General features: G+C 54.2%; 1 protein-coding gene across 1 annotated transcript; it reads left to right on the top strand.

Annotated features, from left to right (window-relative positions):
* Window positions 1-15938: 15938 nt before the first annotated feature.
* UCN3 (urocortin 3) lies at window positions 15939-16442 on the top strand (the record flags this gene model as incomplete). The annotated part of the gene is made up of 1 exon (XM_084267479.1): window positions 15939-16442. One exon carries the CDS (start codon window positions 15939-15941, stop codon window positions 16440-16442), a length of 504 nt encoding a protein of 167 aa, XP_084123605.1.
* Window positions 16443-20015: the final 3573 nt, after the last annotated feature.

Below are 20015 nucleotides of genomic sequence, written 5' to 3'. Positions count from 1 at the left end.
AAATGCTATTTATTATCACAAGAAGAAAGCCTCCTTCCATCTCTGGTGTGGTGCTCACCCTGCCAACCAAGAGGCCTCCAGCAGAAATATGGGCTTGTCAGACTTGAGTGGCCACCACCACTCGACCCAAGGGGTCAGGGCAGTGTAAAGCCTGCAGGGTTTTCCCAGCAATGGGGAATAAACAAACCCCAAACATCAGGAGAGGAGTGGCAGCAGGGACAGGGAGGGGATTGTCCCTCTCTGCTCTGCCCTGTGAGGCCCCAGCTGGAGTCCTGTGGCCAGAGCTGGGGCCCCAGGACAAGAAAGATGTGGGGCTGTTGGAGAGGGGTCAGAGGAGCCACAGAGACGCTCAGGGGGCTGGAGCAGCTCCCCTACGGAGAGAGGCTGAGGGAGCTGGGCTGGGTCAGCCTGGAGAGGAGAAGGCTGTGGGGGGTCCTCATTGCACCTTCCAGTCCCTGAAGGGACCCCAGGAACAGGAGGGGAATGGGCTTGTTAAAGGGCAGAGCCTGGCAGGACAAGGGGGCTGGAGTGAAGCTGGAGGAGGGAAGGGGGAGAGGAGAGACTGGGGGGAAGTTCTTTGCAGAGAGAGTGGTGAGGGGCTGGGAGGGGCTGCCCAGAGAGGGGATGGGTGCCCCGTGTCTAGGGTGTTCAAGGCCAGGTTGGCTGGGGCCCTGGGCAACCTTGTGTAGCTCCAGGCCTGGAGGTTGGTGTCCCTGCCTGTGGCAGGGGGTTGGAGCTCTGTGATCCTTGGGGTCCCTTCCAGCCCAGACCATTCTATGATTCTATGATTCTAAAGAAGTTATGGAGCTGCAGTAGCATTGGATCAACTCTATCCTGACCCAGTTCTGGATGTCCCCAAAAAAACAGCCACCCTGCCTTTGGCTCCTCTTGGGCTGCCCAAGACTACATGGTGCCCAAAGTCCAGTATTTGGCCAGCCCTGCAAGCATCTGGCTGTGGGCTTTGGCTCACCAAGGCTTTTCCCAAGGAAGGGGATTTGAGAAGAAAGGCTTTGGGTTGGCCATCAGAGGAAATGCCATTCCTGCCTCATCCTACCAAGCCAGCCCACGTGTGGCTGCACCATCTCTGGTGGTACAGTGATGCAAGAGACACATCTCCACCCCACAGACCAGATGCTTGTCTGGATTTGGTGTTCAAATCACCTGGCATGCCCAGAACTTGACTCAGGATCTCTGGATGCCCTGTCCCTACCATAGATCTGGGCTTGCATTGAAGTGCCCTGCAGAGTACATGCTCTCCCTGCCTCCTTCAGCTCCCCAAACCCAGCCAGGACATCTTCTCTTGGGCATCTGCTCCCATGTCCTGTCACTGCCCTCACTATGTGCTCTGATGTTGGGTTTCCACCAAGACAATGGAGATGCTCCCAAGTGCCTTTGTCCAATTCAAAGTACAACAGCATCCCTCTGGGGACCATTCCCACCAGACAGCTCATGAATAACTCAAAGTGGCACTTATTTCCCCAAACCAAGCAGAGAAAGCCTCTTTCCATCCCACAGCTGCTCTACCAACAGACCCCAGCCCTGCATTTCACTGCCCTCCCTCCAACTATCCACTGTACCAGGGCATTAGAGAAGAGGAGAAGAGGAGACATTACTGTGGGCTGGCATCTTAAGTTGACATCAAGCCTGAGGAGATGATAAGCAATAGTAATTGCAGGATCATTTTTTATGGCTGTGAATCAGCAGCAGCACAATGAGGGTCTGGAGGCTGCAGTAGGTGAGCAAATGGACCTGGGGGACCTGGGACCTCCTGGAGAACATGAAGAATTTCTTTTCTGCCCCATTGTTGCCAGATACCAAAGAAATAGGACACCACCTTCATTTTTTTTTCCTTTTAAAACCAATTCCATCACTTAAAACAGGGCTTCACCTCCCCACATGAAGAGTTTCTTGGCAGCTTGTGGCTCCAGGCTTGGTGAGGAGTACACAGAATCACAGAATTACAGGGGTGGGAAGGGACCTCCAGAGATCATGGGGTCCAACCCTCCTGCCAAAGCAGGGTCCCTAGGACAGGTCACACAGGTCAGTGTCCAGATGGGGCTGGAATATCTCCAGAGAAGGAGACTCCACACCCCCTGGGCAGCCTGTCCCAGGGCTCCCTCACCCTCACTGGGAAGAAGTTCTTCCCCACATTGGAGGGGAACTCCCTGTGCTCCAACTTGAGCCCATCGCCCCTTGTCCTGTCCCCACAGACACTGAGCAGAGGCTGCCCATGGCCCCCTGGGTCCCACCCTTCAGCTCTTGAGAACCAGTGATCAGATCCCATGTATCCTAAAGCCAAGTCTGGGGCACAGAGGTGGCCTCCTGCTCTCATGCTCAAAGTGTAGCCAAAGGACAGACACAGAGTCTCACAGGGGAGGACAATTTGGCTCAAGACCCTTCACCACAACCCATATTTACATCCCAACCCAAAGCAGCATCTCACCAGGGAGCCAGGTGACTTAATTCAGATTTGAACAAGGGGGCTGGGAGACTTGGGAAAGGGGAACCCAACCTTGTGGGCAAGCGTGTGAGATCAAGACGTTCAATCTGGGTGTATTCAACGCAGCTTGAATTTCCCATCAGTGCTCTGGGAGCTTGGGCTTAATGGGAAATTGATAACTTGATTATTTTTTTCTCTTTTTTTTTTTTTTAATACATCTGGCTTTAAATGTTTACTATTGATTTGCCATCTGAAGCACTTTGGCAGGGCCAAAATATTACCGGAATGAATCCTCGGTGTTTCCTTGGAAATGTCAGGTCAGTCTAATTGAGTTTCTTGAAATTATTGGATTGCAGGGTTGGGGAAGGGTGGGAGGGAGGGAGGGGGGGAGGAGACTTTTAGGGCTGAAGGAATTGCTGGCAAGACAACTGCTTTCCAGGCGCGGGGAGCTGGGGCGGCTCCAAACGGCCTGAACACGGAAGATTCCTGAACACACGTTGGAAAACGGCCTTAGAAAGCAAAGAGGATGGATTTGGCAGCCCCTGAGGAGGTGATTAAGCTGGAGGCTTCACACACTACCTTCACAAAGCCTCCTGGAGCCTGCAAAGCAGGAGGAGACCTTGGAGTTTGCCTTACCTCCATCACTCGTTCCGTACGCATCACACGGCTCCAGAGCTGAGCCCCTGGGTCTGTGTCTACAGAGAGAGTGGGGAGGGGCTGGAACAGGCAGCCCAGAGGAGTGGTGGATGCCCAGAGCTGGACCCAACACTCGAGGTGCAGCCTCACCAACGCCCAGACCAGGGGCAGATGAGCCCAAGGTGCTTCCTGACTGCAGGCTGTGCTTTCAGAAGCAAAGCTGAGATGAGGACAGCAGACATCAGCCATGGGGAGTGATAGGGAAAACAGAGATCCTCCCTCCACAGCTACATACCCACAGGGTTCTTTCCCCCACACCCAGCTCTGGCTTGGATAAAACCTTCCAAAATAAATCCTCCTTCTCAAACTTCCTTCTCAAGCTCTGCCAAGAGAGACCAGGGGTTGCTTGGAGGGGTGGAGGTTGGAGCAGCCAGGTTTCCTGGGTGGAAATAGGAGCACTGAAACCTCCATCAGCTGCCACCTGGGTCTGGGAGCACACAGGGTCAAGGCAGCCGTGCTTGGGAAGGAGAACCTTGCTGTTTGGGGGGGAAATGTGCAGTTTTGTAAAAGCCAGGTGAGGATTTGGGGGAACAAAGGGGCTGGAGTGAGCTGGAGGAGGGAAGGGGGAGAGGAGATATCAGGGGGAAGTTCTTTGCAGAGAGAGTGGTGAGGGGCTGGAAGGGGCTGCCCAGAGAGAGGGTGGGTGCCCCATCCCTGGGGGTGTTCAAGGCCAGGTTGGCTGGGGCCCTGGGCAACCTTGTGTAGCTCCAGGCCTGGAGGTTGGTGTATCTGCCTGTGGCAGGGGGTTGGAGCTCTGTGACCCATGGGGTCCCTCCCAACCCAGACCAGTCTGGGATTCTATGATTCTATCTACACACACCTAGAGCTTGAGCACACTCAGTCCCTTCACAGGAGGGGGTTTCTCCTTCATCCAGCCAGCAAATCCTTGCAAGGAGACTCAGAGAAAAGAAACTCACCTCGTCGCAGCATCCAGTGCCCACGGGCAGTTCCTTAGCAACCTTGACAAAGGAAAATGGATGGCAAGAGATGAAGAGGCTGGGCTGGGGTAATTTAGTAATTTGATAATGATACAGTCCCTGAAATGGTCACCAGTGCTGACAGCTGGGTCCTGAGCATCATCCAGCATCCTCTGGCTGCAGCCGGCGTATTGGAGCGGACAAGCTGTTTGGGAGGGAGCTGACAGGAGCCTCTGCTGCTCTGAGGGTCAAAAGCACCACCAACAAAGTTCATCATCATGTAAGCAGCCTGAATTGTGCTCAGCTAGGTGAATTAATTCAGGGGTATTTTTAGAGCAGGAGTAATTTAGGCTCTGGAGATGCCACAGAGGCAAACGGCTGTGAGTTAATGCAGGGCTGGACCTGAGCACCAGCAAGTCCATCTTGCAAAAGCCTCCACCACATCCTCCCTGCTCAGGCTCTGTGGGAGGCATTGGAAGGTTGCACGCTGTCTGCAGGCTTTTTTTTGGGCGATATCCATCACTTTTTGGAGCAATAGCAGTTGCTACATCACTGTATTGCTATATGCAGCCTCCTGCCAGCCCTGCTGAGGGGCCTCTGGTGAACACCAGCCCTTGCCAACATCAAGGGTGGAATTGCAACCCCAACGGTCACACCACCCTTGAGAAGGAGGGAAAAGTGTTGAAAAAGCCTGGGAAACCTTCTGTGCCAGGAAGGCAGCTTTGCCTGGCTGAGCTGGGACAAGCAGGAACAGAAGTGGGGGTGAATTTGCCCCGACACTGTGGCTGTGTGGGTGAGGAGGAAAACTAAGGAGAACCTGGGATCCCAGTACAAGGAAGATGTGGGACTGTTGGAGAGGGGTCAGAGGAGCCACGAAGATGATCAGGGGGCTGGAGCAGCTCCCCTATGGAGAGAGGCTGAGGGAGCTGGGCTGGGTCAGCCTGGAGAAGAGAAGGCTGTGGGGGGACCTCATTGCACCTTCCAGTCCCTGAAGGGACCCCAGGAACAGGAGGGGAATGGGCTTGTTAAAGGGCAGAGACTGGCAGGACAAGGGGCTGGAGTGAAGCTGGAGGAGGGAAGGGGGAAATGGGATATCAGGGGGAAGTTCTTTGCAGAGAGAGTGGTGAGGGGCTGGAAGGGGCTGCCCAGAGAGGGGGTGGGTGCCCCATCCCTGGGGGTGTTCAAGGCCAGGTTGGCTGGGGCCCTGGGCAACCTTGTGTAGCTCCAGGCCTGGAGGTTGGTGTCCCTGCCTGTGGCAGGGGGGTTGGAGCTCTGTGATCCTTGGGGTCCCTTCCAACCCATGCCTTTCTATGATTCTATGATTCTAAGCTCTCCCCATCAGGGATCATGTGGTCCTATGGGAGCTGCTGTAGGCTGTCTGTTCCTGTCCCATCTCTTGCACCCCAAACCACCCCAGTAAATCCCATTTGAACCCTCAGGCTTCCTCTGAACAGACTCCTCACCCATGTCCTGCCTCAGGGCATCCGTTAGCCCAGCACCCTGAGCCCCACCAATGCATCCTGCATCCTCCAGATGTTTCCCACCCTGCTCCTGAAACCACCCCAAGGACTATTTAATGGACCAGGAAGCCAAAGGGCCAACACACAGCCAGGATCCTGGTGACAAAGAAAAGCTGGAGGAGCAATCTAACCCATCTGTAGAGAAGCAAGCCTTGCATTTCTTGAGCAATGACTCTTCCACCTGCCCTGTCCAGCTGCTGTGGCCTCAGCAGTGGGAATAATCCCTGCTTACAGAAGCTGGAAAAGGGGAAGCAGCTCTTTTTATACTTTACTCCATGGTGTATAAGCAGGTTTTATGTATAAACCCACTGTCAGAGTAAACACCCCAAGGCCAGCATCACTCCTGCATGTGGATCCTTACTCCTGCTGCCTCCCCTTACCTTTTCTCTTGATTTTAGATGCTTCTTTCCAACCAGAGATGTGATGCCCACATAGCTGCAGACACATACCATGTGTACAGGTAGGTGCAAACACCTCTTTGGAGAAGGGGTAGGAGGTGCAGTGGAGAGAGAGCAGATAAAACCACAGCAGCAAACACTTGGGGAGGACAATCTGGAGGATTTCAGATTATTTTCTCTTCCTTGTAGTCTTTTTTTCTTCTCCTCATTTGGAAGGAAAGCATCAAGAACAGAGCTTTACTTCATGCCTGAAAGCCATCAGTGGTGAAGTTGGACTTTGGGTTTGGCCCAAGAGGTTCTTGGAGAAGCATAGGTAGCAATCTGCAAAGCAGCCCCAGCCCATCTTATCCCCAAAGAGGCTTCCTGACACTGCATTTGCATCAAAAGCTCAAAGCAGAGCTAATGAATTGCTGTGAACATGAACCTCTAAAGGTGGGGTGGGCAACTGCTCGTTCCAGCAGCCAAGTGCTTTGCATAGTACAAGGGCTGTGGCCAGGCAGCAGCAGCAAGAGACCCAAGAGAGTGAAAAAAGGGCAAGAAAGGAGAAAAAAAACAATCCAGTCCTTGAAAAACTAACAAATTCCATGTTCCCAGCTCCTCTCCTCTCTCTATCAAGGTCCTGGCTCAAAGCTTTCCAAGTTATGCAGCCAGCTTCAAGGTCAGGTTAGATGGGGCTCTGGGCAACCTTGTGTAGCTCCAGGCATGGAGGTTGGTGGCCCTGCCTGTGGCAGGGGGTTGGAGCTCTGGGACCCTTGGGGTCCCTTCCAACCCATGCCATTCTCTGATTCTATGACCTTGGAGGGATATGCAGGGACTCACTGCTGCTGAGCTGTTGGAAGGACTGAAAGTCACCCCCAAAATGGGGCAACAGGGAAGAGGAACCCACCAAAAATCAGCCCCTGGCAGGAGGAAGGGCTGTTTGCTGTAGGGTTACAGGGACAGACAAGCTCCTAACACAGCAAGATCATCCTCCCTCCACAGCCTGGAAGATGCAGATTGAGTCTCAGAGGTTGTTAAAGACAGGACAAGGCAAATCACAAAACTCCCTCCTGCCCATCTAGGCACCTACAGCCAAGTCCTCTGCTACTCCAGCCCTGAGAGGTCCAAACAGGACCTCACACCACATTTCCTTTCCCTCCCCAGGGCCAGGCAAAACTTGTGTGCTGGTATTTGGGATACTGGTGGGGATTATTTTTGGGCTTCCAAGTCTTGTGGGGTGCTAAGCAGCCCAAATCACCACGTTCCCAGCAGCGGAACGGTCGCAGCGATGAAACTTTAATAACATCCTCTTGCAGCTGCCCACATTTGGGCTTTAAATGATGATTCACAGGAGGAAATTGAGCCCTGGGAGAGCGAGGGCAGGCTGCAGAGAGGTGGGAAGGTGTCCTGCTCCTGGAGAGACAGACGCACGAGGGAGGGAGACGCACGAGGACGCTGGTGGCAAAGTCTGTGTTTTCTGTGAGTTTGGGGATTTGGGGATGAACTTCAGGAGTTTCAGTCCCTTCTGCCACTAGGCAGCTCCTATGGGTGCCCCAGGATGCTCATAGCACAGCTCCCTCCTTCTGCAGGGTGACCTGGAGGGATTTTTGTGCTGGAACCTCTTCAGTTTTGCAGGAAAATCCCCTCTCTGATCCCCTGCAACAACAAACTCTGAAGCAGGGAAATTCTCTGAAGCAGCTGAAACAGCCCAGCGTGCTTCTACAGCAGACTGATAGGGATGAACCAGGCAACTTGGCTTCTCTCATCTTCCTTTCTTAGCTGCTGCTTTCTCTTCCCTATTTGCCCCTAATAAAATCACGGTGAAGACTCCATGTCTGGCGTGTTCATTTGCCTCCTGTGAGGCTGCTGTCCTGCACTGACCCTTCCTCCAGCCAAGCATTTCATGGGGGGATAAAGCATCGAAATCTGCCCTAGTATCTACTCAGGAGATGGAGATGGTTTGCATTGCCTGGCTCCAGCTGGATGATGGGAAAATCATTCACCTCTCTGCTCCAGCTTCTCTCTCAGGTAGTTTTTTGTTGTCTGCAGGGGGGGAAAAAACCATTAAAAAATAAAAACAACATTTATGCCAAGTGCAGAGTGCTGCACATGGGACATAACAACCCCTGGCAGTGATACAGGCTTGGGGGAGACTGGCTGGAGAGCTGTCAGGCAGAGAAGGACCTGAGGGTGTTGGGTCACCTCAGACTGACCATGAGCCAGCAGTGTGCCTGGGGGGGCCAGGAAGGCCAAGGGCAGCCTGGCTTGTGTCAGAGCCAGCGTGGCCAGGAGGGCTGGGGAGGGGATTGTGCCCCTGGGCTGGGCACTGGGGAGGCTGCAGCTGGAGTGCTGGGTCCAGTTCTGGGCTCCTCAGCACCAGAAGGACATGGGGGTCCTGGAGCGAGTGCAGAGAAGGGCAACCAGGCTGGGGAAGGGGCTGGAGGGCAAATCCTCTGAGGAGCAGCTGAGGGAGCTGGGGGTGTTGAGCCTGGAGAAGAGGAGGCTGAGGGGAGCCCTTCTCCCCACCTCCCCTGCCCTGCCAGGAGGGTGCAGAGAGGTGGGCGATGGTCTCTGCAGCCAGGGAACAGGAGCTGGGCCAAGGGGCAATGGGCTCAAGCTGCCCCAGGGCAGGGTCAGCTCAGCTGGGAGGGCAAAGTTCTTCCCTGGCAGAGTTGTGGGGCTGTGGCACAGGCTGCCCAGGGAGGGGGCTGAGTCCCCAGCCCTGGGGGTGTTGAACAGAGGGGAGATGAGGTGCTCAGGGAGCTGGTTTAGCACAGGACAGGATGGTTGGACTTGATGATCTTGGTCTTTTCCAACCTGGTGATTCTGTGATTCCATGATTTATGGGTCATTCAGGCAGCAGGATTAACCTTTGAGGGGAATTATGCCACCCTTCAAATGTAGTGTGTCTTCAATGTTGTCTTGATTGCTTTCCACCTTTGAGGATGATCTGTCTCCAGCCTGGCTTTTCCCCCAGGAACAGCAGTCTGCTGAGCAGAAGTCCTCCCTTTCAGCCTGCTCTTGTGCCCCACAAGACCTTTGGGATCCACTTCCACCCAATTCAGTCAAAAAGGGTGAACCCTAACCAAACACCTCCTCAGGGTCCCACAGGACCCTCTTGGCATGTGAGTCTGGCCTTTCCCAACATTCCCAAGTTATCTTGTTGCAGCCAGGAAGAGCTGAACACCCCATTTCCCACCACCCAGAGCATGCACAACCTCTGGGGTCAGCCTGCTCCCATCTTCTCCCTCCATCACACATGCTCTCCTACCAAGCTCAAGAAACCTTCAGTGAAGGAGGACAACCACCCCACTGCAAGGGACAGGGTGGTTGCAAAGGTGGAGCAGTCATCACTTGTGTGGATGCAGCTAAATAGCCCTTACCCCCTCCCAACCTATGGGCTTCATACAGTTTATATGACTTTGAATATAAGCTGAAGTGAGTGAAAGGCCCCATCACCTTTTAATTAATCAACTTTGACATCATGCTTCTCCCTAAACCTCTGTTCCTTTCCCCAAGTACCTGCATCACAGGTTCCCAGTGATTTTGGCAATAAGGGGGCTTCAGTTTTCTCCTGAAGATCCAAAACTCCTGGAGGGTGGCCAGGGACACCAGGTCCTTGCATCAGAGGTGTGCACCAGGCCTTGATTTCTGTGGTTCCTGTTTGGTCCTGCCTTTGGGGCCAGTGAATGCCCCATGACAGAAGCCAAAACCTTTCCATGTCTCCATCAGATCTCCTCTGAGCAGGTGACAGTTGAGTCCAAAGCACTACCAGAGGCATTCCCAGGGGTTACCCTGACCCTTTGAAACTGTCCTCCACCCCAATGGGAGGTGAATTCGAGGCAGGGATGGTGTCACCCCTCTCTAGTAGCCAGAGGAGCCCCACTTTATGAGTCAACATAACCTTTCATGAAGGTCATGGCCAGGTCAGCACTCAGAGCTCCCATCCCACATGCATTTACACACTCATTCCCTTTCTTCCATCCCCAGACCAACAAAATCAGGGAAGAGGGGTCCCTAACCTTCTCTGAAGCCTGCAGGGCTATCAGCAGCCTGCACCAGTGTACAAGGGTCCCCTGAGCTTTCCACAAGGACTAGAAACAACATCTGCAGCCCTCAGGAAGAGAGAGGACACAAAACTCATCTCTCCAGGGAGACACAAGAGGAGAGAAATGCTGGCAGAAGCCCTCACTCTCCACCCAAGGCACAAAGCCTTCTTCCATGGGTAGTCAAACCTGGGTTGAGCCAAACCTGGGTGGAACTTACCACCACCTAAGGAATTGCAGAGACTTTAAAGAGCTTTAGATGCCTTCTGCCAAGATGTAGAGCTTGACCTGCCATGTCACCTGGTCCACCAACACTAATGAAGCCAATGGGTAACAGTGCAGACTCAAGCCCTCCTTCCCCCTCAGAGGTCAAGAAAAGGCAGGAGATAAACCAAGCAGAGGGAAGCCAAAGGTTGATGAAGATCTGCACCCACACATCTGCAAAGCACACAAGGGGAAGTAATTCTTCATGGGTCTCCACCACAGAGGATGGGTTGGACATTGTTCTCATCCCTCACAGCTTCCTCACCACACTGCATGCTGTTGCATCAGCTCCAGGGACCATGAAGCCCTTAGAGACACCTCATCCCTCTGCAATAAAGGGTCTGCCAGAGGAAGAGAAGCAAGAACTGGGGGTCAGGTGGTGATAACCTTCACCCTTGCTGCCCCTCTAATGCAGTTTCCCACCCACTGAAGTCTGCAAGTGGGTTGGTTTGCCCAAAACCACAACCAAAGGCTCCAAAGATTTGGGTAACCAAACCACCTTTTGAGGTCTCAGTGCAAGATGGGAGAAGAAAAGGTCAGTCCAGGAGATGAAAGCTTCAGACAGAAAATGAGAGGGGCTGAACTGCTGGGGCAGTGGATCCTGATGTGTCTCAGCCAACACGTGGAGGTGGTGAAGGAGAACACTCTGCCCAGGACTGAATCCAAAGGGGACCTCTCAGCATTACCAGTCGCTGCTCTCAGACCTCAGTCAGCATCTTCAGGGGCTGGGTGAGGATCTTAAAGATGCTCATCGAAGAACATCCATGGTCATGGCTCCTTCTCTCCACAGGAGCAGCTGTAACCATCACTGGTGTGGTCCAGGAGCAAGACTAACTCCTCATCCTAACTCAGAGCCCATCCAGGGTCACTACTGGCTGACATTACCTCCTGGAGTGGGGCTCAGAGGGTTTTTTCCCAGCTTTTTCCCCTTCCCAGGGGTAACTGCACACCACCAGCTGGATGGCATTTCAAAGCAGGCTTCAGAGGGGAGATCTGATAACCACACAGGCCAAGCAGTGTCCTGGAGCCACCAGCAGCTCCCAGCCCAGCTGTAAATCTGCAGTGGCCATTGGAGAGACCCTCCACCTGATTCCTTTGGGTGTCTCAGACCAGGATTCACATGGAACAACCCCTCTTTCCAGCCAGGAGATCTCCATCCCCATCCTCTTTGTAGCATAAAGCACTCTTGCTGCCAAACTTGCACCATGGGGCACTGCAGGAGACCTCTCTCTCTGACCACTCCAGGAGCAGGGTGGTGCTGGGACACCAGATTTTGGGGTTTGCTGCCTGTCTGCTGTCTCAGGGCAATTTGAGCTCATTCTGCTGGACTTCAGTGGGTTTAGGACACTTGGGGTGGTGGTTTTGTGAGGGTTTTTTTAAGACACACATTATCCTTATCCCCTTCTTCTTCCACATCCTGGAAGAAGCTCCCCAAACTTTCAATCTTCTGGGGGTTTCTCTGCCTGCATGGAAGGAGAAACCCCCCCCTCAGAGATGGGAAACCAGCCAGAGGGCACAGCAATGTGATCAGCCAAGCAGGTACCTGCTGGCAGTGGGGGTTATGAGCACACCCCCAGGGGCAAAACCCTGCTGAGATGCTGCTCCATCCTCACTCTTCAAGAAGAAACACATCCATCAACACTGAAAGCCCCCAGCAGGCATCCTTGGGGGGTTAGGGGGGGAGCATAAAAACCTTTGCATTTAAAATATCCTCCCACCAAGTGGCTACCTGGAGGAGAGGAGAGGGGGGGGAAGAGTATCTGCGTGGTCCTACAAAGTCCCAGCATTGGTGACACCCCCTTTTTTTGGGGGTGACTTTCACCATGCTGTCAGGTTCTGAAGTCTTTTCTCTCTGCTCCCACACAACACCCACCCCCTCCCTTTGCTTTTTCTTTTCCTTCTGAATGGGGAGAGGCAGCTCAGCCCCTGTGACGTTGCCAGCTTCCCTCTGCTTTCATGGTAATGAAATCATCCCCCAAACGAAGGCTCCACGTCTGGAGTTACGACTCAAACCCCGTGATCTCTCCTTTTTTTATATATATATATACACACACAAGGGAGGGGAAAAGCGTTTCCATAGAGAGGGGGGGGGGGAAATATACACCACAACCCTCTCAATAACAATAAAAGAAAAGCCAGGGTGCAGAAGTTCAGGGGAACAAACCTGATGCCTCTCTCCTCGGAGTGAGTCTGCAGCAACCCCTTCCCATCCCGACCACCAAGGACTACCCAGGTGAGTGCCTGGATTTCATTTCTTAGCCAGCCACCAGCTTCATTCTGCACAAACTTGAAACCTTTCAGTGTTTTTTTTCCTTGGAAAAGCAGGTTCCCCACTTCTCTGGAAGAAAGGAAAAGGCAGGATAGGGAAAAGCAGCTTCAAGAGACTCACCCCACCATCCCTCCTAACTAAGTATCTCTCTTATTTTTTTTATCATTAAAACAATTTTTTGAAGGCAGGTCAGGCTGGGCAGCATGGGAAGGGCTTGGGAACCATAGGAAAATGAAAAGTGGGGGGATAAATCACTGCTGTGGTTAAAGGGATGATGGAGGGGGAGAGGGAGGGAGAGCACAGCCCCCATCCCCACAGGGTCAGCTTGAATCTCCGAGCCCTGAGAATTCAGCATCCTCAGGAGAGATTCAACAGGGAAAGTGGAGGTGGTACCAGAGAGAAAAGAAGTTTTTAAAGCCAACAAGTCTCACCCATGACATTATTTCATTCCAGACTTACTTTTTTTATGATGGGGGGGGGAAAGAATTAACTTAATCCGATGCCGCTGCGGAGCCGGTGGTAACCAGCAAACCCAGTTCGTCCCCAGTTTGCAGCCTTGCCTTGCCAGGGGAGTTGACTTTTCCTCTTCTAAAGCTGAGAGGCAGCTCTTCAGCCCCTAGAATTAGTCCTGCTGCTGCTGTGAATTGACCACGGGCATCCCAGCAGGAACAGCACCCACGGGTCACCCTCCGGCAGCAGCACGTTTAACTCCAGCCTCCTCAGATCCGCTGCAGGTGGTTCTTTCTTCTTGTCTGGCTTTTATTTCTTTGGCAGGGGATGAAGGGGGAGAGGAAACCCCAATTCCAGCTCACTTTCTTATCCAAAAAACCCTCCAAACCAGCTTTCTAGCATGCTGGGGCACAATAACCCCATGAGAAAAAAAAACCCACCCCACAAAGACCCAACCCAAAATATAAGCTTTTGCTCTTCTCCAGCACACCCAGATGCTGCTCCTTCCTTTTTTTCCCCCTTTTTTTTGTTCTTTCCCTTGATTTTTACTTTTTTTATTATAATTTTTTGCCAGGATACCCATCCCACAGCAGGAAACCAGGCGCTGGGTGGGGATACGGGGTTGTTTTCCTCCCCCCCTCCCTTCCCTCCCTCCTTTGCTCTCCCTTTCCCCTCGCTCAGCCAAAGTCCCCAAAGAGTTTTGCTAAGCAGAAAAAAGCCCCAGCTGGCCGTGGGGCCAAGCCACCCATTTCAGGCAGTTGTGAAACAGCTGTCGGGGAGAGGTGAGGTAGAGATGCTGCTCCGCAGCTCTGGAGAGGGCAGCGGCACCTCAAACCAGCTCAGCTCTCTCCCACCCTACGTGCCACCTCTGCAAAGGGCTTTTAAACACACTCCTGCTCTCCATCCAGCAGCTCAGGGGCTGAAGAGCATCCCCAGGAAAGCAGGAGCTGCAGGTAGGGCTGAGATATTTAATTATTGCTGATTTCGTGCCCTGAGTTCGCCCGTTCTCTGCTGTGCAGCTGCAGAGGAGGAGGGTTTTGGGGTGAAAGATGTTGGTTCTGCTGAGCTTTCGCAAGGAAATAAGAAGTCCCAGCGTTTAAATGTCTGGTTTGGGGCTGAAGGAAGGAGATTTTGGCGCCTTGAATTGCCCTGATGCAGGGTAACGTGTGGCTGGGAAGGGTTTGCTGCCCCATCCTATGGCTTGTGCTGCGGCTGCTGCACGTCCTTCCTCTCCCATCCACACTCAGGGCAGAGTTAAGGGGATGGTTGTGGTCTGGGGGAGACTCTGTGGGGGGTTTTTTTTGGGGGGGGGAAATGGAACAGGTCCCTCAAATCCTGCCTGTACAACCTGTCCTGGTCTCTCCATCCAAGGGACAGCGAAGGGCAGAGAAAGGTGACCACAGCTTCAGGGTGGGCAGCTCAGTGGCAGAAGGGCAGAGGGTGACAGCTCCTGGGGACAAGGGCGGGGGGGGGTTGATTTGATTTTTGGGTGGGTCTGAGGACATCTCCCCCCCACCCACCCACCCAGCAGCCCCTCGAACAGCGAGGCACAGCTTCCATCCCCAGCCCCGAGATACAGATGCCCACGGAGACTATCAGGAGCCATCCCGCCCTGCAGCAGCTTCCCAGGGGTTTTCCCAGCTTCCACGGCCCCTCCACTCTCCCCTCCCCATGGGAAATAACTGAGCAGCTCCCAGCGCCCAAACTGCGGTGAGGTGCCCGTCCCAGGCAGGGTCCCGCACCCTGGGGTGGGGACCGTCCCCCAGCCAGGAGTTGCCATGTGATGCGGCTGCCACCAGATGGGGCGCGAAGATTGGGAATGGCAGCACAACCCCCGGTACCTGCGGGGTCCTTAGGCTTTCACAGGGTTGGAAAAGCCCTTTAAGAGCATCCAAGTCCAACCATTCCCATCCTGTGCTGCCCCAGATCCCTGAGCACCTCATCTCCCCTCTGTTAAAAACACCCCCAGGGCTGGGGACTCAGCCCCCTCCCTGGGCAGCCTGTGCCACAGCCCCACAACTCTGCCAGGGAAGAACTTTGCCCTCCCAGCTGAGCTGACCCTGCCCTGGGGCAGCTTGAGCCCATTGCCCCTTGGCCCAGCTCCTGGCCCCTGGCTGCAGAGACCATCGCCCACCTCTCTGCACCCTCCTGGCAGGGCAGGGGAGGTGGGGAGAAGGGCTCCCCTCAGCCTCCTCTTCTCCAGGCTCAACACCCCCAGCTCCCTCAGCTGCTCCTCACAGGATTTGCCCTCCAGCCCCTTCCCCAGCCTGGTTGCCCTTCTCTGGACTCTCTCCAGGACCTCCATGTCCTTCTGGTGCTGAGGAGCCCAGAACTGGACCCAGCACTCCAGCTGCAGCCTCACCAATGCCCAGTACAGGGACCAGCCCCAGGGACACTTACCTGACCTCAACAAAGTCCCCCCACCTGGAGATCCCCTCTGGCCTTTTGGGTGGGTATAGAGGGAGGAGTGTTGCTTCCCAAGGAGACAGGACTCAGAGACAGGAGGTTTCACAGAGCAGGATGATTATCCAGATGTTTTCAGCCCTGACAAGACCCAAAAATGACAGTATTTAAAGTAGGGAGTGATGCTGCTGTGCTGTGATTTTGGAGGTACCCCAGGACTGACCAAATCCTCCCCTCCACAGAGGCTGCAGCCTTGCAAAGCCCCTTGGACATGCCACCTCCCTCCCCTCAGCACCCCAAAATCAAGGCCTAGGGGGTTGCACCATGGAGTAGACACCAGGACAAGTCATTCCTAACCACCCAAAGCATTAGATAGGGATGGGGGGGGAGTGTGGGAGGTGAACCCAAAAGTGCAGAGAACCTGGGAGAGGAACCCAAGTCCACGGGATGTGGGAGGATGGGGAGACAGCGGAGCTTTGCCCTGTGCCCCCATGGGAAGGAAGCTCATGCCCATCTCTACCCTCCCCTTATTGTCTCCACCAGACAGGCCACCACCATGCCCCACACCAGGCTGCTGCTGCTCCTCCTCGCCCTCCTCTGCGCCGCTGAGAGCAGCCGGGCTCTGCGGCTCTACAACACGGCCTCCATCTTCAGCTGCCTCAACGCCGCCCTCGCCGAAGCCCGGAAGAGCGGCCCAGAGGCCAACGCCATCTTGGACAAGCGCGGCTTCGACTCCCCGTCGCCAGAGGAAGCTTCTGAGGAGGAGGAAGAGGAGGAGGAGGAGGAGGAAGGGGAGGAAGGGGAGGACGTGGTGGATGAAGAGGTGGGGAAAAGGACATTCCCAGGGGAAGGCCATTACAAATACGTCTCTCAAGCGCAGGTGAAGGGCAAGACGTACCAAAACCGGGCCAAGAGCGACCGCCGCACCAAGGTCACCCTCTCCCTCGACGTCCCCACCAACATCATGAACATCCTCTTCAATATCGCCAAAGCCAAGAACTTGAGGGCCAAGGCCGCTGCCAACGCCCACCTCATGGCCCAAATCGGACGGCGGAAGTGACCCTCCGCGGGGCAGGGGGGGACTCGGAGCAGGTTTGGCTGCTTGGGACCACCACCCGACCCCAGCCTGCCAGCCAGAGGGGACTGCTGGGGGTGTATGATAGCAGTGTTGTATATTTTTGACCCATAGAGCTCCCTGGCTTTCATATCTCTTCTTCTTCTTCCTCCTTCTCTCCTTCCCCCATCTCCTCCATCCCTCCTCCTGGACATTTCCACACGTGGGGAAGAGGTTGGTGTCCACAAGAGGATGTGTCACCTCAGGAAGGTCACTTATTAAAGCTACAGTCTCTTGAGTTTCCAATGCTTTGTTCTCCCATCGCCTCCACTGGGTGTTTGGTCAGGCCTGCCTGGGCCTGTAGCCCTTCCAAACTCCACAGCCCTGTCCCCACCATAGTCCAGACCCTAATCTCTCCCAAATCCCCATCCACAAGCTGTCCCTACACACACAGTCATCACTCCATAGGGAAGGGGAAAGCAAGACTGGTCAGGAGACCTCAAGAGGGATTTCCCAGTCTCTCCTCCTGGAGACACTCCAAGTTTTAAGGTTGTCCTACAACCAGCCTGTTCCCAATCAGCACCTGCAGCAGTCACAGCTGAGACTGAGGTTGATATCAACCTCCCCACCCACGCTGCCTTTAATGAGCACCTCCTGGACATGGGGTAGCCCTGGCCAGGGCCACTCCATCACCTCAGATGAGTTTGAACCCCAAGGGTTGCAGGTGCTTCCCTGACTGCTCCAGACCCACCTCCATGGGGTCTGTCCATGTTGCTCAATCCTACCCACCTCTCCACCACCCTCCCTTTCTTGGTAGACCTCTATACCAACCATGGGGCTTCAGCTCCACACACACAGACCATCCCCTTTCACCTCTGCTTTTTCAACCCTCTGTTGAGCCTCAGATCACCCAGCTCCAACCCCTTCACCTTGGTCTATTTATCCCTTCCTCCAAATCTCCCTTTCCCTTCACGTCCCAGCCTAGCACCCAGATGAAACCCCACCTCTTGGCCTCTATCCCTGCATGTGGCAAGAATGGGAGGTGGAGACAAGTTTGGCTCTCCTTCCCCAAGGAGACATTTGCCAAGAGCAGCAAAGCTGCTCCCAACCAGCTCCAGCCAGGTCATGGCCTTGGCAGCACTTCAGGTGGGACTTGAAAACAGAGCAGTTCTCTGGTTGAAGGGTTGGGAGATGGACCCACTAGTCATCTGCCAGGATGTATCTGGAGGCATCTCCTTGCCACGTTGCTGGGCACTGAAAGGAGACAACACAGTTGAATTCAGCCCCAGCAAGTCCATGCTTAGGTAGCCAAGGTTCCTAGCCTCCACAGCCTGGGGACTCAGGACCTGAATTCAACCCAGGCAGAAACAAAATAAGACACCAAGCCTTCCAGCATCTTCCCCTCTTAGCACACATCTGTGGTGGCAACACACCAAGATGCCCAGAGCATCTCTGTGCAATGACCTCCCCTTGCATTTCACATGATGCCAGCCACCATACCAGGGTCTGACCACATTTCTGAACCTGATGGGGTTCAACACTGGGAAGTGTCAGGTGTTGCACTTGGGCTGGAGGAATACCAGATATGGATCCAGCCTGGGAGAAGAGCTCCTGGAGAGCAGCCCTGCTGAGAAGGACCTGGGGGTTCTGGTGGGGGAGAAGCTTCCCCTGAGCCAGCAGTGGCTCTGGCAGCTGGGAAGGGCGATGGGATCCTGGGCTCCATCAGCAGAGGGGTGGCAGCAGGGACAGGGAGGGGATTGTCCCTCTCTGCTCTGCCCTGTGAGGCCCCAGCTGGAGTCCTGTGTCCAGAGCTGGGGCCCCAGGACAAGAAAGATGTGGGGCTGTTGGAGAGGGGTCAGAGGAGCCACGGAGGTGATCAGAGGGCTGGAGCAGCTCCCCTACAAAGAGAGGCTGAGGGAACTGGGCTGGTTCAGCCTGGAGAAGAGAAGGCTGTGGGGGGACCTCATTGCAGCCAAGCAGCTCTAAACAACCACACAGTTGTCCACTCAGTGCCCCACAGTGGGACAGGGAGGAGAATAAAAGAAATTGTAAAACTTGTGAGATAAAAGCAGATGAAGAGGACAGAAAAGGGAAGGAAACAATAATAATTGTAAAATAATACACAAAACAAGTGACAGACAGCACAACTGCTCACCACTCATTGACTGATGTCCAAGCCATAGCACTCCCCAGCCAGGTCACCCAGCTTGTATACGGATTGTGATGTCCTATGGTATGGAATATCACAGACTCACAGAGGTTGGAAGGGACCTCCAGAGATCATCAGGTCCAACCCCCTGCCAAAGCAGGGTCCCTAGGACAGGTCACACAGATCCAGATGGGGCTGAAATATCTCCAGAGAAGGAGACTCCACACCCCCTGGGCAGCCTGTCCCAGGGCTCCCTCACCCTCACTGGGAAGAAGTTCTTCCCCAGATTGGGGGGGAACTCCCTGTGCTCCAACTTGAGCCCATCGCCCCTTGTCCTGTCCCCACAGCCACTGAGCAGAGGCTGCCCATGGCCCCCTGGGTCCCACCCTTCAGCTCTTGAGAGCCATTGATCAGATCCCCTCTCAGGCTTCTTCTCTCCAGGCTGAACAGCCCCAGCTCACTCAGCCTTTAAACTCCTTCAGAGCACCTTGATTACCCCACAAGGCTACCCCTCTCAAGGCAGAAACACCTGAACCCTTTTCCAGTAGGTGCTGGTATGAGGATGGAGCCCTTTATGAGAGACCCCAGTTCTACCTGTTATAAAAGACCCAAGAGGGAGTCAAGCAGGGTGTGTTCTTGGTGGGGTGGTGGTGATTGTGGTGAGGAGCAGCAGCTGCCTAGGAAGTTCTGAGCCATGGTGAGTAGCTGTAGAGCTTGAGGTTGCTCTCTGGTAGCCAGGGCTGGTCCTTCACAGCTCTGCAGCAGGATGGAGCTGGGGAGTAGCTTTTCTTTCTAGCTGGGGTAAGGTGTCTTGCCCTTAACTGTGGGCTTCCTTGGGGGTGAAAGTATTTGTGGGCTCTGGAAGATCATGTGAGCCCTGAAGAAGGTGCTCCTGAGTGTATGGATCTTGTGCTCTGGTCTCCAGAGTTGGGTTGGCCTTGTAAGGCTGGTGTTCCTCTCCTCCTGGTTTGGGGAGGGCTACCCTGCTGAGATGCCTTCAGACCTGCTTGTTTTCTTCCTTTAAGATACTTTAAAGGTCTTAGTGGTGATATTTGGTGTAAGACTCAGGTAGGTTCCCATCTGGTGCTTCTGTGAAGCTGTGGCAGAGGGTGAAGGTTCTCCTTGTGGAGGCTGTCTCAGTGTTCCTGTTCTGGCCTTGGTGTTGGGGATTAAGACTGGGACTTTCCTATCTTGTAGCTCACATATCCCTGCAATGGATGTCTGTCTCTTCCTTTATAAGCTGCAGTAGAAGTCCCTAATTTGGTCTCTTTAGACCCAAAAGCCTGGTTTCCACAGCCTCCCCATGTCAAGGAGTTGAACAACTCAGCCATGCTTTCTGCACCTGGATGCTTCCCTTGGTCCAAGCCAAGAGCAGGTGCTTCATGGGACAACTGCTAGTCCTGTAGGGAGATGATACAGGACTTGTCCCA

This window comes from Gallinula chloropus (genome assembly GCF_964237585.1).
Source record: "Gallinula chloropus genome assembly, chromosome: 1".
Classification (NCBI taxonomy): Eukaryota; Metazoa; Chordata; class Aves; order Gruiformes; family Rallidae; genus Gallinula; species Gallinula chloropus.
This window is presented reverse-complemented; position numbering and strand designations above follow the sequence as displayed.